The sequence below is a fragment of the Gavia stellata genome, chromosome 13 (genome assembly GCF_030936135.1).
Source record: "Gavia stellata isolate bGavSte3 chromosome 13, bGavSte3.hap2, whole genome shotgun sequence".
In the NCBI taxonomy this organism is placed as follows: Eukaryota; Metazoa; Chordata; class Aves; order Gaviiformes; family Gaviidae; genus Gavia; species Gavia stellata.
In genome coordinates, this window is record NC_082606.1 from 15,221,663 (window position 1) to 15,247,254 (window position 25,592).

At 40.8% G+C, this 25,592-nt stretch overlaps 1 protein-coding gene across 1 annotated transcript in view; it reads right to left on the reverse strand.

Annotated features, from left to right (window-relative positions):
* The window catches only part of ARNT2 (aryl hydrocarbon receptor nuclear translocator 2), a 77,882-nt gene that overhangs the window by 41,148 nt on the left and 11,142 nt on the right, over window positions 1-25,592 (reverse strand). Inside the window, exons 3-5 of the mRNA XM_059823840.1 lie at window positions 24,240-24,453; window positions 21,835-22,048; window positions 1,840-1,942 (exon numbers count right to left, since the gene is read on the reverse strand). Of these exons, the coding sequence (XP_059679823.1) occupies window positions 1,840-1,942; window positions 21,835-22,048; window positions 24,240-24,453 (531 nt within the window). The remainder of the gene's footprint in view (window positions 1-1,839; window positions 1,943-21,834; window positions 22,049-24,239; window positions 24,454-25,592) is intronic.

The window sequence follows — 25,592 nt, forward strand, 5'->3', positions numbered from 1 at the left end:
GCTGAGCTTTTTGGGTGTGCTACAAATATTTTCTTTATTTTATAAAGAAAAATAGAAGAGATATAAAAAGATTCCCTCCTGCCTCCCCAAACCTAAAGACTGCTTGAAATAGATACTCCAAGAATGGCTAAACAATAGATACACTTCAAAATACTATAAAACAAGGGTGAAAACTAGATACTGTAAGTCAGGCATAAATAAGGCTCCCAAATATCCACACAAAACAATCTCAGTGTTCCAGTAGCTCCCCTGGACAGAACATTTCAACGGCCATACACCAGCTACAATGTTAGTAGATACTAATCTAATGTTTGCAAGAACGAACTATTTACACCATCAAGTAACTTTGTTTAACACTTGTCCATGTATATTTTGTGATATTTCTAACTATGCCTAACCGTATTATTTTAACAATCCACTTGAAGCTAAGTAAACAGTTTGAAGGGTAAAACCAGTTCACTTTTAATGGAAAAAAGAACAATAACAATGAAAGAAGTAATCACAAGGAAAGCTCACATTATTTGAGGCTCATTCTTCCCACAAGATTTTTTTTTTTAATTTTTATTTTTTTTGTAATACCAGTCACTGCCAAGGAGAAGGAATGAACAATTAAAATAAGATTTAGAATTACAAAAACAATGGGGCTACTGGCATGTATAAAATTACTCTCATGCACTGGAGTTTACAGAATCGAGGTGCTAGGAAATAACTGCAATCTGAAATGTTGTTTTAAAAGCTGGGGAACAACTGTAGACAGGACATGAGGCCTGGTTTTCTTTGCACAAAAGTTTTCCTCACATGACCACTATGTGCAGCTTGGGAGAAGAAAAACCAATGTTCCAAATGTCTCTCTGCCAGGCTGTATTTCTTTCCCCCGAGTTAAAGGCAGAAAAGGAGCTACAGCTTTGAAGTCTAATTTTGCAGGTATGAAGTATATAAACCCCTTCCAAAGGCACCCAAGAGACATACATTCAGCTTCCTCACATGACTGGAAGAATTCCACCACATAACCAAAATACAGGGATCTGTTTTAATGTGTCAAGTATTTTGCTTTGTGTGTTTCACTCCATAACAAATTTTGCATCATCTGTTTTCAACACATATATTGGATGTAGGCTGCAGATGCAATTATGTAGTTCCCCCCCCAACCACATAGAGAGAAATTTATTGCAATAGCTACAGGCATTTTATCCCGTTAGCACTACAACAACAGAAGTGCCCACAAGCCCTAGTCAGAAGCACTGGGCAGGCAGATCTCTTTAAAGAAGCCCAAGCAATGCAGGAGAAGTTGCAAAAATTGCAAAGTAAAAACCCTCTAACAATTACTCATTTATGTAGCATCACCCAGCTGACATTTGGTTAACTCATACCAGGCTTAGGTTAATTCCTACATAGCTGGCAATTTTGCAACTGAATTCCTGTTTGTCTTCAAGATTCTTTTAATATTATTGGTTTGCTGAAAAAATACACAGAGTTGGGCTTTCATTACACTTGCGAAAGCTTTGTTCCCAAAGTATTGATTCGAGTAATTTGACTAGAAGATACAATGGCTTACATTCCAGGGGTGAAGTTGTCATGAAGTTCTCTGGGGAAAGCATCCTACACACCACACTGATAAAAATAACTGCAACACACAAATGAGGTGCTGTTTTGTCATTAATCACAAAGCAAGACAGGTTTCAGTTTTACTCCAGTTCCAAAAGCATTCTGGAAATGCTTAATGGGAGTGTGGCATTACAGCTTTGTTTTTTAAGCAAGGTCAAAGTAGTGCAACAAAATGTCTGAAGTGTAACCTGAGATGGGACTGGAACCATCACAGGAATACAAGTAAATGAGTACCTCATCCTGCAAATGAAAGAGCGCCTTGATCCCATGCACATTCTCATTGAGGACTGCTGACCCTCTTTCTTTACTGTTCCAGTCTTCAAGTCGAGGATTCGTCCTAGAAAAGCCAGGGAGAGCAACTGATGTTCAGTACATAAATTTAATTCCATTTACTACAAAGTAAGATGACAGTAAGTTCATAAGCTAAATGCCATTAGCCCATTTAGGGGAAAAAAAAAGACCTAAGAAAAAAATCTTGATCCTGGTCTCACATTGGTTACGTGCTGGCTTAACTCACGATTTCAGCGAAGCTGACTCTGAGTCACAACAGTGATGGCTCTTTTCTCAGTTAGCCCAAAACCAACTTCCAAGGCAGGGTCAAATGTCTGGAGGCAGAGAAGACAAAGACAGAAAGCATAGCTTTTTGACTTGATCTGCTCGCTCCACTCTACCAGAACTGTGGATAAAACAACATGCATCATTTCCCTGACAGCTGCTCTTCTTTCCCTGTGCTCTTGTGTCTACCCAGAACACTCTCACCATAACACCACCTCACATATTCAGGGCTGCAGTGATGTCGAGGAATACATACGACTAAGCTTTTCTCCTTGGTGATGAGATACAGGATATGTCACAGCAGCACTTGTGGTGGGGCCCTTTCAGAGTTGATCAAAAACTGACATGTCAGCATATTTTTAAAGTTAATTTTCAGCCGGATCAGTCTGATGATCTGACTCACCACATGGCAACATGAGTCTATGTAAGCTCCCCGGCTGGACCCTGCTGATCAGCTTAAGCTGACTACAAACTTCAAAACCTCACCCCACAGCCACAGCATTTAAAAGGGATGACAGCAACCAAGTCATCTCAAGAGAGGACAGGATGGAGGGAACGCTGAGCTGATGCTCCTACAGTGAGTTGGGAGAGGTCTTTATTAAAAAACAAAGGCAGCAAGGTGGTAACAGATTAATCTTTCTAGTCTCCTGATACAAAACAGAAGGCAGTGATTCCTACAGATGGGCTCAGATCAGCAATGGCAGGGTACAGGGTATCACCTAGAATCCAATTGTTTATCACCAAAGAACTAACAGAATGGACTTTTGCATCTATAGCTCAATTGCTAACAGATGACGATAAAATCTTGCACATTAGTAACACAGACTGGAAATGAATCACTGGCCCAGATCCACCATGCTTCAGGGCTGGATACAGCTGCAAAAGTGACAGTGGGCAAGAGAAATGCAGTGGAACAGCTGCTAGACAATGACATGACAGCCACCAGTGCTGATGACACACGGCCATCAGCAAACCTGATGGTGGGTATCTTTCAATAACTGAAACTATATAAGTCGAAGTCTTTACTGTGATATAACTAGCCAAGTTTACAGCAATGTAAGATTCCACACTCTGCCTGTCCTAAATTGAAGAAATCATGCAGAATACATTCAAAGTCTCCCTCCCCAGATTTACTTAAGTCTCTGTCCAAAAACTAAGTTCTGAAATAATCCTACTGCCAGACATTAATTTCAGAATTACTTTAACTGAAAATACTTACTTCCATCCTTGAATGGGAATAAAATCACTACAAAACAGTTTAGAGATCAGTATTTTAGATAAGGAACTAACTAGGCAGTAGCATTTTATTCTTAAGGTATACTAAAGATAACTACTTCTGGAGGAAAGCCATCGTTGTCGACAGAAGGTCAGACTGTGTCATTTGGTGTATCTCCAAGTTATATCTCAGATTGTTAAGAAGTCAGCAAGCCTGGGAGCAATTCCTAAAGACGTTTCAATTCATCGCACTGGGCTATATATTAATATAGATGTACAATTCAGGTGTGAGCTGAGAAAAATCATACCACAGTATTTCCCAGCTCAGTTACGCTGATCCTATGATATAGGATGGATCTGAGGTTCAAACACACTTCCCTTCCCTGCATCAGAGAGTCTGTCTCTGCCTCATTTTCTACATCCAAACCCAATCTATTTCCCCATCCCCTCAACTAATCACTCAATTTAGAGAAAAAAAATATCATTAGGCAGGAGGCAAACTCACTCACAAATTAAGGCAATACATGATGAAGCAAATAAAGAGAGAATATATGTGCAGGACCCAATGGCTGTCCATATAAGCCTAACAAGCCAATCAAACCATTAAAAGCATTTTTCTCTTTGGACACAATAACTTTGTGACACACATAAGCAAAAGAAGAGTTTCTATGTGCTTTTTTTTCCATTCCAATACAAATTCTTGAAGTGACACTAATAATCAAAAAGCAATGGTAACAGTAAATGTAACTCAAACAGCTAATGGAAATTTCTCAGTTTTTATCATCCAAGAGCATCTATAAAAATAAGTATACTTCACAACTACGTGGCCACTAAGCCTAAAATTGCTGACACATGCTTCTTTGGCATGTCTGGAACCCTCGGCAACAGAAGTAATAGTTTTTAAATTTAGCTTTTTGTTTGGCAATGTCTTAGAAATATGTACTAGATAACAAACAGCAGTCTAAATTTTGCCCTGACTTACAAAATCACTGCGGTGGGTATGTTGGGGTATGAGTCAGAAAAATGTTTGGTACATAGATATTACGACAAAGCTCTCCCAGCAGCTTGTTTCAATAGCCTGTTGTGCACGTGTTAACCTTGTAGAGCTCTGACAATACAGTGCAGACTTTGATAAAGAATAAACAGTTTGTGGCTCATATGTTATTAGAAGTTTATGATCAAATTATATTAAAAAGAGGAAGAAATATAGTTGAATAGACTAAGAACAAAGCTTTCAATTTAGCTCAAACAAGCCTGTCAGTCCACTCCCTGGGATATGAGGGATCTCCTAAGACACAGCATACCAGGGCTTGTATCCCTGCTGGAGCTGTTAAGTTAATGATATTGGTGTCGGCAGGTGTGTAGAGCATATCTGGGAGAATAAACTGGGAAACAACCCGCTGTGCGTCTTGTACGTAACCAATGTGGCCATGCAGCCCAGGTAAATGCTAGCTTTGGAAAAGGAATGGCATAATACTCCAAAAATTCCTTGCAGCCTGTGTGTGCCCTCAATATTGCGTACACACCACTACGAGCTTTCTGTTTGGAGAGCTCTCCTGTTTAATGATAGCAATCTGGACACAGTGTTACCCCTTTTTATTTTCATGCTAACTGCTCAAAAAAAATCTTCATTTCTAGACCTAGACTTACAGCATTTAGCTTTTACCAGATAATTCTAAAGAAGTGCAGAGAGATAGAAAACAGAAGTCAGGACAAGCTGGAGTTGTACCACAGTATTTGTCGTGACTTCTTATTGCTGTGACAATCTGCAACTGCGACAATGCATTGTCACCTAGTCTCAAGAAAAAACTCACAGCCACTTCTCCGCAGGCTGACTCCACATCTGACTCTGAGAAGGGGATGGACCTACACCACTCTACTTCAGCCAGCATGGAATTGCAAAATCATTTTCTACCTGCTTTAACATCATCTACAGTTTGCTGCAGCTGCTCATGTTGTGGACCTTGGCAGCTCCCACATTGTAGTCAAGCAAACGGGCATAAATTGCAACTCAGTGTCATACAGACAGGTCGGTTCAAGGAGGTGGCACGCTCTGATGATAGGTCTGTCACAGAACCATAAAATATTCATATCTCCATGTGTTCCTGCATCTTTTACACTGGTGCTGCTACCTTGTTCTATCTCGGTGATAAATGCTCATTTATGGTTCTCCACAGGAAACAAATACAAAGTACACCAGATGTAAAAGTTGGCGATTATATTCTTATTAATAAGAAATATTCTAGGATGCTCTGACAACTTCTGCTAACCGAATAGCGCACATGTGCATTTTTTTAATTTCTTCTTCTAGTTTCTTCAGAACGACCCAGGACCACCAACAGCTGGATCCCTTATGAGCTTCCCCATAAATTAGTAATTGCATGTAGTTCATTTTCATGTTAAACTTTTCCCCTCTCCAGCTCCAGACACAACCCTCAGACACAGCAAGTGCAGGATGCGTGTCTCCATCACAGCACTACTGTGGCTGACACTGCTGTCTTATTACCATTTACAGCAGCTGCACAACTCCGAGGAAACCAGAGTTTACTCTGCTGCAAAAAAGAAAGCAAATAAATGAGTACAATGCTTATTAAAACCAGCACACAAATCTCTCTGGTTGATCTACATATAATTGACAATTTGTTGACATCTACCCACCACAGTCCCCATCCAGAAGGCAGTATTGCTTAAACCTGTAATAAACCAGTTGTCCTCTGAGCAGGAATCCACCATGCAACCCAGGAACCTGATGTCAGGTGTTGTTACAGGACAGGGCTGTCAGGGGGGACCACAGAGGTGAGGACAATGTGCAAGAGATTAATTATTTGGGTAAAATTAGAGAAGCCATATAAAGCTCTTCCCACTAAAGAGATGACTTATTCTCTTCCCACTAAAGAGATAACAGATTCAAGTACTGAGGATACATGCCAGAAACATTCCCTCCGCATTACGCTGCAGCGTGTTTTCAAAGGTGCTCTAAAAACACACTCATAATGATCAAGGGGACAAATGTTCATATTGGCACTGATATGCCCCTCGCGTGTGAAAATAGTGCACAGATCATGCATGAACCTTCCCCTTTTGGATCTCCAGTTGCTACTGTGAATGTTCAAACACCTTTTCTGTGCTTGCAATGTTTGAGATGAACCTAAGCCAAGGATTGGCCTGGGCCTACTGAGGTTCATGGGGTTTCAAATCTGGGAGTTTGGCTCAAATCCATCTTTACACAATAGCACCAGCCTGTTAGAAAATTTGTTCCTCTATGTTTAAGCACTGCATGCTAAGGTTTATAGCCTGTAATCAAACACAGTCTGTTCTTTGTTACTTTTTTCAGTTCTGTTCTTTTTTTTTTTTTTTGTTGGATTCAAAACTCCGTAAGCTTCAACACCTAATTCTACCACAAATGCCTTCTCTGCTGGATTTCCAGTTCCTAAGAATCCTGCAGTCTGTAATTAGAAAGAAGGGTTGTTACATGAGGGCATTCTTCTACAAAAATTTCAGTGCAAGTTGAAATGGCTGTCTCTAAAAACAATCATACGGTATTCACATACAGTTTGCATCATGGAAATACCCCTCTTTTGCCACGGAAGACTACTACCTGTTTACAAAGATCAGAAGACATTTGTTTTGGCCTCATGCACAGAAAAATACTGTTGGCTAAGTATATGATAGAATTTTCCATTTCCCTCTAACTCATCAGTAGATGGACTGCTGTCTTGCACAGAATCTTGGACCTGACAAGGAAACAGTCTGAATTAATATATGGAGTCCCACCTTGCCCTCAATACCTTCAGCAACCCAGCAAGCTTCACGCTGCAGTTGACAGTGTCTTGTCTTACAAAGAAGTCAGATATTTCATAATTATTCTCAGCCACCGGATTGTCCACATATTCCTTTCCAGGTAAAATAAAATGAAGGATAAACTAAGTTTGGTTTGGACAAGATAACAAAAGATGACTTTGTGCTTATCAAAAATACTCCACAGGCTACTCAGAGAAGACAAACAAGACACAGGAATACTGCACCCAAAAAACCTTATGAAAACTAAAACCATCTTTATCTTACTATAAAAACGGAAAAAGCAAGACAGGGATGCAGGAAGACAAGAGGAAATAATTAAAAATAAAAGCAAAGTGATGGTCAAGGTACTGATGCTTCTGGACACAGCTGCAAATGTAAGCTGACCCTCAAACTGAAGGGTCAGAGAACAAAGGACTTCTATGGTAATGCTCTCTATTAGCATGTTAAGTCTTCAGAAAGCAGTGGCAGAGATCAGCTTAAAAATGTGTGTTACCAACTAAAACTACTAGCTGCCAGCCCATCATGCAGAAGTACAACACCGCAAACAAACTATTTATCATTTGTAGGGAGGCAGCACGGAAAAGTCTTTATCATTCATGAGCGTAGCACCAAAAGCCAACTCTGTTACTGTACCTCGGGATATGAAAGATGTGCATGAAGACAGCAATGGGGGTTGGACACTGACTCCACAACAGGTTGTGCAGATATAATATACAGGTCACTGCTTGGGATAAACAATAAAGTTCCAGAAAATGAAATGAAACTCTTGTTTTTTTAATTTTTCATTTATCAGTTTACCCATATGTACCAACTACAGCTGAACATTCAGCTTTACACCAACTGAGGTATTCAGCTGGCAGAGTTCCTCTTGAAAACAATGGATGCACTATGAATACATAAACAAAAAGCCTTCAATAAGAAGATTAAATAGACTAAATTTGATCAATTTATATTCAATTACTCTTGATAAGCTCATGCCAGACCAAAGCAATTATTCTGCATTAATTCAACAATTAAAAGAAAATATAAACCTTTAAAAATGTATACCCTTACAATTCTAAGGGATACAATTGTATCTCATGTTTAATGCAGCTCAGCAAGTGCTTTAAGCTCTATTAAGTTTAATAAATACACATCTGCCATGTGGATCCCAATATAAAAAAATTACAGATGATCTAAGAACACATTAAGAATCAAAACTGAAATGCAAACACAGTGTTTGAAGGCTCTCCTTCCAGGAACTCACATTTACATAAACCAGAAGCAGCTTGCAATATACAAATAAAACAATATACACATTAAAAAAAATAAATAATCATGGTTACACAGCTCTTCTCTCAGTATTCTGGGTTTTATTATTTACATAAAGGTAATGTTCATAAAAGCACAGACTTATCTACCACGTACATACACATATTAGAGTACACAGTCCCTGTCCTGAAAGCCCAAGTCCCTGCCCTACAAATGACAAGATATCTACTGTAGGGTTGGTGAGACTGAGAGCACCTGCTGTAGCACAGAAATATGGTGCTGGTCACCCAAGCATCCTCTAAAAGCAGAGCATCCCTTCAGCATCACAACACCAAAGACGGGAACTATGTGGCGTCAACGCATCAAACAATACAATCCTAATAAAACTGTACCCACAAAAAATGAATCTCTCTGGCCCCTCATTGAGGGGAAAGCTAACACATGAGCAGTAAGGATAGCCTGGACACTCAAAACGTAGGGGGACTTAAGACCGTCCTAACTTCGAATTACAAACCAAGGGCAGAACCACAACTGGCCCCAGTTACACTGCGCACCCATAACCAGCACTGATTTTACAGCACGCCTCTCGCTCACATCAGAGGTTACAGTACAGCTCTTACAGGCAATGCCCACTAACCTGTTGTTTATTTTAACACCACTACTTCATATTTGCTGAGTAGTTAATGGTCTTTTAAATCTAAACCAAGAAAGACACCAATTCTCGGTAACATTTAAAACACATCGAGAGGCCATGAAGAACACACAGTTTTAGAAAGTAAGAGCCTGATGAGGTTGTTTTTACAGAACAAACTTGCTAACTCGTGATGCTTAACTCATTCACCAAAAACCCCTGCTTGTTCACAAACAACCCCAGCGTGCAGGCACTGGCACTCCTAACACGCTCGCCTTCCCCTGCATCAGACACAGCACCGCCACGTGGGACTGCAGCCAGGGCTCGCAGTGATGCAGAGCAGATGGGCTCGTAACAGGCAGCAGGCTTTTCTCTTTCATACTTTGAATTAATGCAAAATAAGTATCGTAGCTGCATTGTTAGCAGTGTGCATATAGTTTTAACTCACATGTGGAAAGGGTCTGCTCTCCAGACTGTCTCCCCTGTGGGTGCAGGAGCCCCTGGGTTCTGCCTGAAAGGTGTCGGGTAGCACAGGTCATCCCTTACTGGTATCACAGCCTTTATGGATGATAATCACAATTTCAATCCCTGGCTTACGGGAAGCTCAGGACATGGCGGGGGGGGAACATGTTCCTGATCATGTGGTGATGGTTGATGCAATCTAAGTCTTTCCTGATATTAAAATAATGATCTTATCAAATCTTTCAAGGAGTGGGTCAGTAGGACTTTGAGGGAGGTAGCACTGCAGGTGGGAACAAAGTCTCCCCATGCCCACTTCCCACGCTTGCTTCCCAGCTGGTCTGACTGTACAGAGAGGATGGGACCTCCCCACAGGAGACTGCACCCCACCAGCACGGTGTCCAGCAAGCCAACATTTACACCTCTGTCCTCTGCCGTATAGGATTTTGTGCCCTGGCCCAACTTCTCCAGAAGAATGAAGCCATGGGGACATTGGTATACCAATATCCCTTGAGAATACAGTACAACTGTAAAATCAGTCAGCCTCACACAGCCTGGAACAAAATCAGGGACCACACAGGACTTCCCAGCTGTCGTTGCACTGCACACAGATCAACCAAGAAGCTCACGGGATTGCAGGGATAAAACGCAGTCAACTCTTGCTCCAAAGCTGGCGGTGCCTTCCACCCAAATGTTATAAGACTGCTTTAGCTCTCACACGCTGGGGCTTCACTGCTCTTGCGTGCTTGTTTTATCATGCAGAAGGAAGCAGCACCGTATCCCTACCCCACTGCACACACCACTGCATTACAAAGCATCGCTGATACACCAATAAACAAATACATCCGTTTACAAAATAAATAACTGGCTCCAAGCATGTACTTTTTGTTGGCAGAAATTACAGCAACTTTCAGAGGAGATCTGCAACTTTACTCCTATTTTAAAGATGAGGACACTGAAGCACAAAGGAATGATCTCTCTTGCCTGCGGTCAGCCAGCAGCAGAGGCGCAGCTAGGAACAGGGTCCAAGCTCATATAAGCAATTTGAGTTCTCAACACACTGTAGCTGTAGATAAAAATTCTCAGTAATATAGTCCATAGTGATTCTCAGAAAGTCCATAAAAATCGCATGACAACTACATGCTTATCAGGGCATAATCAGCTTAAATGAGAAACAAACAGGATTGTGCTTCCGAAAGAAGACTATAGGCTGGGCGGCTGATTTATCTTTCCTTATATCCAGTGATAACCTCTTGATGTGTTGGTATAGGACCTGAAACAAATTAGCCCAAATAAGGAAGAAAAACTTCACTTGAATCAAATACTCCACTTTCATGATGCTACTTAGAACCAGGACATGCTCTCTATTGCTCATTTTTCCCTCCACACTCATGAAAAAATTCCTGAACTACCTATCCCGTAACGATGGCTAATGTTCCACTTATAAATATAAACCATCAAAGCTCACTCTCTTCACTAGACTAGCTTCTCAGGGGGACTATTTGAACCTCTCTAAATATGTTAAGGTTTACATCATCTAATTGCAAAAGGCGTTGTATAAGCATTAGAGTCAAGTTATGACATTCTTACAATAGAATGAAGAGTCGATCCAATCCACAGCAAAGTTAAAAAAAAAAAGAAAGAAGAAGTAATGCAGTTGAAATGTAGCTATTTTTAAATATCTGTCTGTCCCCTACTTACCAACTGGAGACACTGACCCACAAAGGGGGAACTGAAAAGCCTTCTCACCCCCTCTTGTTTTTCAGTAAGAAACCCCTCACATTACACAGCTGTTTGCTTAATACAACTTGTTCTTATAAAAGCTCATGAGGCCAAAAGGTCTCTGCTGTGCCTGCCTTCATGTTTGACTAACCAGTCTGCATCATGTAATTCTCCACAGTATTGGGCAAATATGCATCATTTTAATTAAAATAAAAAGGAAACTATGTGGGCTTTTGAGCCTTGCTATTGAGTTAATTTTAAGGGACTATCTGAAGGGATAGTGTTACAGATCACATGCAAGTTTCTCCACTGATAGACCTGGAAAAACTGGACAAAAAAACCCAAGCAAATAATTCAAAGCACATGTCAAAAGTGAAGTTATAATATAAAAAACCCAAAAACATTTTAAGGACTAAATGTATTTTGAACTCTCAACAATGGTTATCTTATGTATGGGAAATATTCAGCATGCTAAATACAATAGCTTGTAGAAGGCCATACAGATGTGTAAGGTCTCCCTAGACATAAATACAATAGCATCTATCTCCATTTCCAGTTTCCTATCGTAAAGTGCCCAGATCTCTTTTTTTCATCCTTGCATTGTCCATTTAAACTTTAGCAGCAGAAGCTTTATCTTGCTATAGGTTTGTGTAAGTCCTGACACAGCCACATTCTGATCTCCGCAGGTACTTTCAGGCTCAGTCACCAAACAAATAAATTTCACCAAGTTCATGGTTCGATGAGCTGGGAAGTTGTGGTATCACTACTCTTACAACTATTAGATGTATAAGAAGGAAAGCCTGAGCTGGAGAAAATTATATTAAGGCCTGCCAATGATCCAAGATACAAAGAGCTCCTCAAAAGACAGAGCAGATTTTCCACACCTAGAAAAAGGACGGAAAACCCCAGAAACAGTTACTCCAAAGTACCATCAGCAGAGACTCCCATGACAGGATAGCTACCCAAAATAACTCTGTAAAACGTAATTTATTATTTTACCATTCACAGCTGCATAATAAATCAATACATAAAGGCTGTAAGTAGCTTTTAAATTAATCTATTTGTTTCACTTGAATGCTCAGCATTCACTAAAAAAACACTTCTGCCAAAAAAGCTTCAGCTCCTGGCATTCTATGTTACTTGTACTTCATTATGAAACTCAAATAACTGGGATAAATGCTTTATTAGTAAATACTAGTATCATCTGGGTCTGAAATTTGGCTGTGGTCTGTTCCACACGAGCTGGTGACACACCATGGAACAGTCCATTAGAGGAAATAAATAATGACTGCAAGATGACTTTGTGAGATATTTTGCTGGGGACAGAATTAAATTTAAACACAAGAGGAAAGAGGGAGGGAGAGAGGGAGGGAGGGAGAGAGGAGGAAAAAAGACCCAAGGATGCTGTCTGGTTGTTTTTATAGGCTTTAGTTCAATTAAAATAAGGTGTGTGAGGCAAAACATCATTATAGGTTTTAATTCTCTTTTTGAAGACTCAAAACACTTACAAATTACATGCAAAAGTCTCCTTACTATGAAAATACAAAGAAGAATGTCTGATGATGTAAATTCAGATCTAAGGCACTACAATACAACAGATCAAACCACAGAAAACTTGACAGTGGGCCATGTTTACCACTCTGGTTATGTGCTGCTGTATGGGAGGCATTTCCCTCCACGCAGGTCTGTGCAGGATACCAGTGAGGAGCAAGTGTGTACTGTTGTCCCAGCAAGGTGGTGGGAGGCCAGGGAAGGGACAAAGACTGTGGAAGTCCTGCCTCTGCTGTCCCAGTATTATGAAATGTATTATAATGACAGCAGCATGGGATAAGTCAGCTATTCCCCTTTTGAAGCAAGCGGACACTTGGGGTGGACTACTGTCACTCCAAGGCACCACTCCTCCCTCTGCCTCCCTAGTCTGTTGCTACAACTCATCACGTAATAATAAAATATTTTAGTGCATTGTATTAACTTCATTGAGACAACACAACATTCAAATTAGGCTAAAGGAAAAGCTAGTTCTTCACAGGGCAGATGTTACGGTTAATACTGCACCCTCCCAGCATCTGAGGAGTTCCCATTGAAGCAGTGAAGCATCTAAAATTTACAGAGGGTTGCAAGCAGGGCCAGTGCCAAAAGGTTCTGAGAGGCATGCTCAGACTACTTGATTGGCAATGTGTTAACCAAAGAAGTTGGTTAGGTATTTGTGAAACACTAGGGTTTTTTAAAGGGGGGGGATCACTAAGGCCATATATTTCATCATGTTCAACAAAACAGAGCAGGTTGAATAAATATTGAACATTAAAAAAGCCCACCACCCTTGAAACCCAGCAGTTGAAAATGATCCAGTCAAACATCTGTGACAACAACAGACCTAAGTACGTGGCAGTTTCCAAGTGAGAGACTGAAAAGAAATAGCAACTGCAAAACCCACTTGGACATGCATGCCCAAACACCTGAAAATCCACCCTAAAAGCATTCCCTAATGCTAATCAGGTGTAGTAAGTCCGTCTCAAGAGCACTAAGCTAAAGCTGCTTCCTTATTTTGGTAAAAACACGTACTGACTTCTTTAAAGCACCATTATAATTAACAAAGTAATTTTAAAAGATGCAACTTATTATCATTAGTTTTCCTTCCAGTACTATCCACCCAAATGGAGTGTCTCAGCAGCAGGGAGACCACTGGATCACTGCGTTTGTGTAGGAGTTGCTTTATGAGCTATTTTATACATAGCTGGCTTCTCCCAATATTTGGGATTTTTTTTTTCCCCAGAAACAGCCCTAGAGACCAAAGCAAAACAAAATTCTCTTGGAATAAGTTAGAGAGATTAAATGTACTATACGTTTAAAATATGATCATTTGAAAGCACCTATTTTTTGAGAGCAGACTGGGTTTTTCTTATTTCTGTGGTATTGTCTAGTGTGTCAAAGGGCAGAAATGGCCCTCTAAGGCCATAAAGTCCTCTTTCTTGCATAAATAACACAAAAAGCCAAATTCCACCCTCCGCATTACCCTTGTGAGATCATGGGACCACAGTCACTGGTCACACAGCCACAACTGAATGAAGGATTTGTTTCATTCACTTCAACTGAAAAACAGGGCAATCCACTTGCAAAGGAAACAGTATGTCCCATATGTGTAATTTAGTGCACAGAATATTTAAAACTTTCCTTGTCTGCCTTCTGGACCCTGGCACATTCACAGACTTGGACGGCCCTCACTCACCCACTAAGCTTTTTTATTTTGTTACATAGAGTTGGCGAACTGTGCTTGATGAAACCAAATGATGACAGAAGAGAAGCTGAAGACATGAAGGCTTTGAGCATCACTTCTAAGCACACACTAGTGGGACAGCCAAGATGTAGATGCCATACATGCACAGCTTCCTTGTTTCCTGCTCGTATGCATCTACTGCATTAATTCGTTTGCTTGCAAATAGAATGGGGATGGGAGAAGCAGAACATTCATTTCCTCCATCCTATGTGTAAAAAAAAAACCCGCCAGCTGAACAGACTAAAGCTGAAAAACCACAAATTCCTATGCTTGGCACTGCCCAAGTTCAAAGGCCATCTCTCGCTGGCACTGTGACCTTCCTGCTATGAGAACAAGCAGTCCACAGAAACATGGGCAGATTTTTTCTTTGGAACAATGGCATGGTAACAGGCTGGTGCGTATGGAAAGTCTTACATCTGAAACATCCTCTTCACTCTCCGCAATGCCGGTGGGACCACATAATTTTGCTGAAAAACAGGTATCACATGGTGATTTGGTAGCTGTCAGAAACAAGCCAAATCTCTTCCAAGATTTCACACTTAAAATAGGAAAAGATGCCTTGCCAAAACTGGCTTTTTCTACAGTAAACCAGACTGAAACCTGAAATACTCTGTTCACATGAATCACTCATATATATTCTATACATGGTAGTATGTTTCAACAATTCAGGCCTGAAAAAGAGAGGACAACCTCAGTGTTGAAGCTCCTATTTTCAAAAATCTCTCTGTTCCCTTCCATTGCAGGTGCAATAATCCTGGCACAGCTGTCTCCAGCCTCCACCCTTCTAAGGAATAAAGTGGGGGCTGTGTGGGTGTGTGAGTGTAGGGGTGGGTAGGTGGAAAATCCCATAAAATATTAAGAGTCAAATTTCGGACAGTCCTGCAGAGACATAAAAGATTTCAGGACATCTCATACCATGTATATGGAAACCTTCTCTCCTCCCCATCCTGCTTGCCTTGCTGTATGTTGTTTACTGGATGCCTGCTTGACTTCACCCTACAGGTAGTTACATTTCATGGACATTCAATAAAAACAGCTGATGATGAACCACTGTTTCATCCAGGGATAAACAGCAGAAGTAGCTATTAACTCTCTCTCTAAACAAAAAATTACATAACTCATTCCCTACCTGCCCGAAGGCTAACAGTCTTACTAGGTCAGTCATCCTCTGCTAAGATGTTAAAATCTAAAATACTGAGATCTGGTTTTAATTCTCTGTACTCCGACTTCCTAAGCTGCTGGGCTGGGCATGTTTCAGAGACAGATGGTTCTTTAGGGTTCACGTACTTAAAAGAGTTCACAGACAGAAGTAAAAAAAAAATAAAGAAATCAAGTGCTGTCAGTTGAAACAGCCCTTTACATGCAGAGTACCTTCCCGATGTAAAAACCTCTGATAAATGTGCTCTTCAGAACCAAAGGCTATAGAATAAAGTCCCAAAGGAGCTTTACTACAGTTCCTTGTTTTGTTGCTGTCTCAGCAAGGATACGCTTCTCTGAACAAAAGGGATTCCCCCCCCCCAAGGAGAGGTAAGAGCTCTGGGTAGAAAAGCGTCCATCTTTGGCACATATCTTAACTTCTACAAAAGAAACAGGGAAGACAGAGCATCTGACAATATATTTCTGGTATACAATTTTTGGCACCAATACCTAAAATAGACTTTTTTACCTTTTTTTTTTTTAATAAATAGGCTGATCCAATTTTCAACTGGATGAGGAGAAGCTCCCTGGTTTGCTAATATAGTGCAGAAGTCATCCCATTAATTAAATGTTTTGATAATATGTTACGTTTTCATTAGACATGAGTTTTACTGTTACTGATGATGACATTTAAGGCATAACAGAATTATAATTGCCAGGCTGAGTTTCTGGTCATGCCTCAAGACCGTCTTTGAATTTCTTCAGACAATTATGCACATGAAGCCAAACAGGAGTCTCATCCAGCTCTTCTCCGTATCAGTCGGAGTCTCTCCTAAATCATTCATTGAAGTCAGAGTTCAAAACAATGATCATGAACAAGAGCCACATTTGCATTCACTGGCTGGCTGTGTGTATGAGAATTCCCTTTCTTCTAAGAAAGATCATGCAGAAATCAGAGTTGGAAAACTGACATGGGAGTATAAGACAGCTCACAGCACAAAAAATCCTGTGCTGATTATCAGGAAGAGTATCTGTTGTAAAGAGAAGTTACTCCTAATCTTCTCTTTCACACGGTTATTTACTTTTTGTTGCGCACTTCCCATCTGTTCAGCGCCTGGAAAGCTTTACTTTGCTTCTCCACTGGTCTCTGGCACCGCCCTCTTGAGTTTAACACTCTTTTTCTTGTTTTTATAGACACTTTGACTCTATCTACAGCATCTGGATTTTGTGGCTGTGTCTACAAACTGTGCTTGGTAACAGAAAGCTTTGCAGTTGGACAGAAACCTGCATATGCTGAAACCATCATTGCAAGACAACATATTATTTGAAGGTTCCGTGAGACAGGTTCCTCAATCCCAATCTCTGCTTGTATAACATAGAGTGATGTTTCCATAATATTCATGAACCACAGTGAATTATCACATAATGGTCTTTTCTTCTAAAAAGGTACTTATCAGCTCAACTTTTGCTGTGGTCAGTCACCATTTCCATCATAAAGTTCTACTTTCTTGTACTTATAAAATACGGCAATAAAATATCATGCCAAGATTAAAACTTGGCATACAAGTTCTGTCCAGAAGTAACCTCAATTACTCTTTTTCAGCTAGTCATTTTCAGTTTAGCAATTTTTAAAGTACTTGAAAATGAAAGCTATAGAGGTTCTGGTTCTCATTTTCTTGCAGTCACAGGTCTGCAGTTTCAGCACCCCTTAACTGCTCAGGTAAAAGAGTTTGCAAGGACTCCTGAACATGAATGTCCTGAGGAGGCTTTGTGCCATGGATAGGATTACATATGCTGCTCCCTGCCTTGCCTTGGCTATAGAGAGCAAGGCTGAAGGAAGGCGTTAGAGCTGGATTACTATGTGCGGTGCTGCTTGGAGATCAGAATCGAATATAATAAACTCGGGTGTTTCCCATTTGCACCACTGGAGATGCTGGCTGCAGGAACAGGGACCTCACAGCCTTGGCAAGCATATCTCAGACACGTCATGGAATCACTTGGAGTATTTCCAGGCAACCATACAGAGGTACCTATATTCCTCATTCTACTCTTTCATGAACTGCTTACAGAGAGTTAAACTGGTAGAAATCAGTCTGGCAAAGTGTTCTGGAACACTATATTTTAATGGAAGGACAGCCTACTACAATACTTGCTCAGTCATTTTTTGGATAGTAAATGTAGCAGAGGTATTCTTCAAAAGCTGTTTTTCTTTGCACTTAAATCTAAGTTCTGTCTGTTCTCTGCGCCATCAGAGATTTGTTGTCTGCAGCTGTTTAGAGGCTCTCACTTGCATTAGGATTCCACCGTGCTGTGTGTTAGTCAGCCCTTCACAACTTCCAACTTTGAACCTGCATCTAAACCCAACATCCATCAAGTTTCATCAGTGCATCCTAAGGGCAAAGAGGTCTTTGCTAATGGATCCTACTGTGGGATCTGATCTTCATCCATATTTGAAGTGACTTGTTTTCCCATCTGCAAATCTCCAAGAACAAAGAGGGAAAATAAATTATTACTCTGAATATCTGCCCCATTCTGATTAATCATACCCATGACGCATGTAAAGACTTCTTGGGAGCACTATTTGTTGCTATCATCAAGTCTCAGCTGCTGTGTTTTCTAGAGCATTTCAAACCATACATATACTTCACAGTTCAGCTTTCCTGTTGCTACAATGTGTTAGCAATTAACTTACAATAAACAAGCAGACAATTGTTCCATTTCCAGGGAATAAAATCTCCAAGGATATAAAATGGAATAGAAACTATCCATCCTTCCCCATATCCTGAGAGTTAAAAATAGAGCAAGCAATTAACTCCCCAAACACACAATGTGATTTAGGCCATAGTTAAACAGCCACTTCAATCTGGCATATGCTTTTACTGCTCCTGAAGTCCTGTCCTCTCCTTACCCTTAACTATTCACGCCCCGCTTTTCCTTGGTGTTAGCACAAGAGTTCAAGCAACCCTGTGATAAGGTGGGCCAAAGAGCTGTCTTTACCAAAACCAAGGGTTTTTTGCTTAGCTTAGCTTTCGGCTGGGTCAGCCCCCTTGATGTGACTCATTGTAGTACCACATAAATGCCAAAGGAGGAGAGGGTGAGATGAGGTGAGGATTGCATAAGCTGGTGTGACTGCCAAAGAAACATGCATGCAACCACTGTCCCAGTCTTACTCCTGGAGGCAGAAGTGTGAGAGGGAGCCTGCTTTCTCCACCAACTTGTTCTCTGTCGCTCCCCTTTGGCAGTGGCAGCCTCGGGGTCTGGAACAGCTTCTCTGGGTAGCAGGATTGCTAAGAGGTGCTGTGAAAATCCCAGCAATGCAGCGCCAATGATCAGTGCTTGTAACAGGACAAAGAAATACAATCAAAGGACATTGCTCTGATCTGAGGCAAGGCAAGTGAAGTTTCTCCTTTGTCAAGGTGCTGTCATTGCTTCCCCAGTTCAAGGGCTGAAGGAGGAGGTTATAGGGTTGAGAAAATGGACCCTGAGAAGATGAGGAAGAGAGCAAAATTAAAAATTATAACATTTCATTACACTTTCACCTGCAAATCTCTTCTTTTCCTAAGCAGATCCTGTGCTCAACAGCCAGGGGTCACTAAAAGATGAGGATTTCCCTCCTGCCTGCAGTGAACTTCACTTTGAGCAGGAAAAATGTCAAACGCAGCTGGCTGGGTTGCCGTTTGCATCTCTTTCGAGGTCTGCATTGCCCTTTGTTCTGCATGAAACATAACTTTAGAAAGCCAAGAGAGACCTGGGGGCTGCCCAAGTGGTTTGATAAACGCTGACTTACAGGAAGTGCATTTGCCTACTTGACTTCTTTTAAAATGTCACTAAGGCACCCATTATTTCTGTTCACTGCAATATTTCTTTTTATTCCTACCTGTTACAAAGCTGCTACTCTCAATACGGCTTGTGTTACAGAAGGGAAAGTGTAACTGGTTGAACAGTCTCTAGAATCACCTTGCTCCCAGAAAGGTATCTCAAATGAGCGAGAGTGATGCTGTTGAAGTCCTGCCGCATGCCATTTATAAGCAAATTGGTGCTGGACTAACAGTCCTTATACAAGACTGCTTCTCTTATTTAACGGTACCTTACAGGATCAAGGAAATGCAAGTTCAATGTAACAAATCTACAGCTTCCTGTTTATCTACATGCTCCTCAGACTGACAAAACTGCTAGTATACTAACTAAATGTATTTCACCAGTCACATCTTTAAAACAAAACTACTCAAAAAGCAGGACTATATTATGATGTCACTTGCTTTACACTAATTTTATTAAAAAGCTAGAAAAATGCAGCAGACACCTTAAAAATCTGTTCTGTGATGATCTTATGAGAGATAATGTACATATAACTGTGTGTCTATGCTTGATTCAGGAGCAGACTGATGATTGCGCTTACGACTTGTGAGATGATCAGCTGGCCAAAAAAATTGTACTGTACACGTAACCACAATACCTTTGTAAAGAAATACTCGCACCATGTGCCCCATATATAGGACCAATTATGCACTGTTCTTACCTGCACTTGCTTGGAACAGTTTTAACTAGACACACTCTCCAGACCCTAAAAAGCAGCTTTGTACATCCAGCCTGCCTCTGCACCTTAGGGAGTGTAGCTAAGCAGGCTACCCTGGCTCCAAACAGGCTGATGCTTTCCTCACACTGAGAAAATGTTCAGCTGTCCCTGTATAGCAGATTTACGAGCCTTCTGTGTCAATCTGACAACTCCAAAAGACTCAGGCAGGGAAAAGATTTAGCCCTATAAATACTACTATTTGAACTTCTCTTTCCACTGGCTACAGATGAATTCAGTGTAAAAGAAAAGCACATAGTTAGAACGTGAAAAAATACAGAGCTGGGTTTTCAGAAGTGCTCTGCGTTTGTCTAGTCCTGCTCTAGTTTGAGCAGTTTAAGCCCCATAACTGAGCATTTCTGGAAGTCAAAACATGACTGTTCACCAAGGCTCTGGGGTAATTGCATCTTGGAGGAAGATGGTACACACGTTAAAATGTATTACATGCTACATAATAAAAACAGAAGTTGTGCTCTTTTGCAAGCCTCATGGTACGATACTCAGCTGTTTTGCCCTGCACAGGTTCCCCTAACTGTTCACTTGGTTTCGATCCATCTGGATTTTCACCACAGAATTTTGCTTTGAGTTTCTAACTTGAATACAGGAAAGCTCTGCCAAAACCACATCACATTCAAACCACAGGAAATCATGAACTTGGCACTGTTTTGACATGGAAGCTGTAAACAGTGTGCAGGTTCATTCAAAACTGGATCAATGTCCTCTGAGTTATGAAACACAACAAAACTTCCAGCGAAGCAGGTCAGAATTCTGAATTACTAAAGCAAGGACAAATTACGTGACTTTTGCATGGATCAGGATTTTGTCATAAATATTTTCCCCTAGCTTTTTTCCTTTAGCTATAAACATACTATGTGGAAGAACAAAGAGAGACACTGGATTTCCTCCGTTCCAAGTTAGAGTTAAAACAGGATTTAGCTAATTCTGATAGCTCTAACACACACGTATCCTATTAAAGACAAGGGTAGCTTCCTATTGGCAGTCTTGAGCATGAATAATTGTAAAAGCCAGAGTTATATTGAAGATATGAATATGGTTTAGTTTTATGTGCAAAATGATAGGTAGTCAACTTACAGCTAACTTACACCACTGCTATGGGTGCAAGCCTCCCATTTAAAATACACTAGAGTTTCAGCTGCCAAACACTGGATTTTTTTCCCCAGGATTCCCGTTAGCAAACCGCAAGGAACTTTTATGAAAATGGAAAAGTCTAAAGTATGATTTTTGCCTTCAAAACAAACACTGCCCTAAAGAAACACATATTTGTAAAGAAGTCACAAGTTCATGGAGGACGAAAGGAAAACAATCTAGATTTCCAGACCAAGCCTGAAAACAATCCAGATTCCAAACCTACCCAAGCCAGAAGTTTGAATGCAGAGCTACGTGAAGGTGGTCTGACTCAAGTCAAACAAATAGGAAGCAAAATGTAGTCATGCAAAAGAAGATTTGTATTACTGCACTACCTGCGAGAAAAAGGCAGTTTAATTTTGCTGAACTTCATTTTTACCAGATTTTTAAACCAGGCATTTCGAATGTCAGAAAAACTCTGCAGGGATCAATAACACACAGAACCATACATCAGACATATCTGACCTGTCATAGAGTTTTCGGATGTACATAGTTGCTCTCGCAGCTTTTCCACATCGTCTGGATGAACCTGTTCGTACAAAGTGCTGCCAAACCATTCAGACTGTGGCTGGTTCAGCACAGGAGTCACAGAATCTGATACGTAGATCACTCTTCCCGTCTCAGCTGCCACTACAAACAGGAATCCATCTGCAGCCTCCAGGATAAGATGTTTCAGTTCCTTCAAAGAAAGGATTTGATTAGCATGCCAGCAGAAAAGGGAATTAAATAACACATCTGTCACTGCCAAAGAATATTGGGTTTTCTGATCTTAGTAGCTGATCACAACCTAGGCAGAAAGTTTCACTATAGTATTGATATAGCAACACAAGCAAACTTGCAGCAAGCCGTAAATTGCTGATCTTAATAACAAACAACACTTTGTTTTCCTTTATTGCCTTTCATCTGGTGATCTCAATGCACTTTAGTAAAATTAAGTAACTAAAACTCACTGCATATTGAGAGATAGGCATCTAACATTAAAAAAAAAAGTTATTTAAGAGTACAAACAGGAAATGAACAACTATAACTCATATGGCAAACTCATCCCTTAATTAAATGTCCTGAATAATTTAATTGGAGAGAAACCAACAAGTCTTTCTGGTTTTGGGGGTTTTATTTTCCCCTCAGGATAAGCTCTGTTTGTAAGTTAAACAGTCACTGGATAAAAAGCAGAAAGTTTAATGGGAACAAGGACAGGAATCTCCAGCATCCCTTCCCATTAGGGAGCCCAAGCCACTACACAAGAAGGTTGTATCACTTCTTGCTTTCTTCTTCCAGACTGTGAATACGAAGCCTCAGAGATCCAAAGAGTCTGGAACACCCCTGTCTTTGGCCTTTTCTTTACAGGGTCCCCTGCTCATCATCCTGGATACTTCTGTCTTGAGACACCCATACATCCACTTGAGATGCAGCATCCAGAGCCCTGACCCCACCTGGGGACTGGAAGGGGGACTGGAAGGGGGACCATAAGCCTTTAAAGCATGGTACTTCTGTCCTTCACTTTCAGACACTAGGTCTAGGCACCCAGTATCTTGAATTGCACATACCAACAGCTGTTTGCATGCCACACACAGAAACACTACCTTTGCTTAAGAGAGCTTGAAAACCTGTAACGGGAAAGGATGACAACTACCACTCCAATTCCTGGGAAACAAGCTTGAACAGCCTTTGCTTGGTGGCTCCAGTGACCACCAGAGCTTATTAAGATACTGCATCTGGAACTCAGACAGCTTTGGACAATCTGTGTCCCGTTCCATGTTAGACAGCTCAGCACGACTGGTGTGCAAGTGGCAGATATCAGCTGATAAGGTGAGGATCACAATCTGATAAATTCTACTAAAGAAAAGGATAACTCATCTCAAGAAACACAACAGACCGTCAACTTCTGCTGCTTTATAGTAGAGAAAGCACAACAATTCTGAACCACTTACTAGATAAAAAACCTCACTGCATAGCTGGCTGCACTATACAGAGGATAATGAGACCTGTTTTGCATACATTATTAACAAAGAAGAAGATAAATGTTGTCATTCTGCAAGGTTCAAAAAACCCAAAAAGTTGCAATGAGAAGTGACTAGGGTTCCCTACGAACGACCAGCTAAGTGGCACAGTCCCTCCAGAAAAACACTTCAGGAAAGCCAGAATAAGTAGAGATATGAACACTGAGAGGTCAGCAGCAGCTGCTGTTTCTCTAATAGAAAGACGTATCGCCTCTAGCCATAACTTACATGTGTAAGTGCTTAAATCATTCAGACCACAAAAACGCACATTACACCCATAAGACTTCAAAACCAATGAAGGTGGTAGGAATTTCCAGTGTGCTCAGTTAAACAGTTTTCCTTCAAGCACTAGGTGCGTGTTCCTTCTTCCATCAAAAATGTAACCAAGGAAGTACCTCAGCCAGTACAGATGGGATTCATCTCTGCCCAGTTCAGCTGCTGGGAACTTAGGCATTAAGACTAAACATGTTTTTAACCTTCCTCTAAACCCAGGAAGGAGAGGCAGGTCTTTCCAGAGGCATTTTTACCTATTTTAGAGAATCTTTATTAGGATGGGAAGAACACAGTTCTGGAGATGAAAATTCCTTCCCAGTGATGAGAGACAGCAAGTGACTTGCTTTTCAGATGGACAGACATCAATGATAAGAATGGCCATTTTGCTGCTTCAGAGAGAAAGATTTGTGATATAGTTAAGATCAAGTCCAGTCAGTCACAAAAAATTGTATGCACATCTTGGATACATAGCTTGTACCACACAAGCTTGTTACTACACAACAGTGAAGGATCAAGGTGAGACTCTACTCCTCTAGCATTTCCTCACATCTTTTAAGACTACAAAACAGAGAAAATGGACATTTGCATAAAATCTACCTGTTCTGTAAGAAACGAAGGCTTGTAAGCTCCATCAGTAGATTTGTTTCCAGTGCCCCTCATTGATTTCATGTGTGAAACAGCCATCCGAAGAATTGTTAGCTTGTCAGGCTTACGAGCCAATGCGCTACAAGTGGGTACCATATCAGACAGTTCGGTGATATACTGTGTCATCTTATTTCTCCTGCGTCTCTCAATTTCACTATGATTCTCCCTGAACATTTAAAGAAACACCAAACCAACAGAAAAGCAGACATGATCAGTGTAAGAATTTCAACCGGTGGTAACGAATCATAATACTTTGCACTTCTTTTGCTGTTTCACCCCAGGAAAGCAAAGTGCTTTACAAAGCTAAGCATTTCTCCCTCAGTTCATAGACAGAAAAAACAAGTCACAGAAGGATAAATATGATTTGCCCACAGCTGTTGAAAAGAACCCATATTTATAGCTATTGGCTTCTGGCCTTAATCTCTTAACCAGTTTAATGTCCTTTGGTTTAAGGACAAAAAATGAAGTAGAAAGATGTGAGGAACTGACAACTGCCAACTCCAGCCAAACTCCCCAATCTGCAAGAACTGTGATGCACCTCACAGCTTTCAGTCCTTGCTCAAGGTGTTGGATCTGCTTAAAAAATGCTTCTTTTAGAGGAAACCTCTCACTAACAGCTGGATCAGGTCAGCAGTAAGTGTCAGTGCTGACTTACAAAAAAAACCCACTCAATGACAACACAGATCTCCAGTCCTATAACGCTGTGTGGAACATTCTGCATCCCTGTAGGGAGACACTACATGCCTACAGGATCAGGCTGCAGGACTGAGACCATATATGGTATAACAATACATACAACACCCCCCCAGTCAATAAATAAAATGACTACGTAAGACAGCAAGTAAACATCTGGCTTGTCAGACATATATCAGAATTTATGTTTGAGAACAATCTAGCACAGCAGGGAAATAGCAATGACAGTACTTGATGCTGCCCCACTTTGGGCTGAGCTCCAATGTTCTCCTCCTTTATAGCAAACATATGACTGAGGTGGTGAGTCAAATCTGAGAATTCTCAAAATGGACAGTCACCAAAACCTTTCAGAACTGAAGGTCTGGGAGGTCAGTTTTCCCATACTGTAAATCATCATTGCTTGATCACTATTAAGGAATTACACCAATACATACATCTGAGATGGTCCAAATGTACCTAGGCACCCTCAGTGCCTAGCACTTATTTTTCCCATACTGTACCTGTCAGGTGGCAGGTAAATACAAGTTACAGGACAGGTACATGATGCTTCAGATGTCAAAGCAGCATCTTCCACTGATTTCAATGAGCTGTGCATGGCATTTTCTTGTGGGA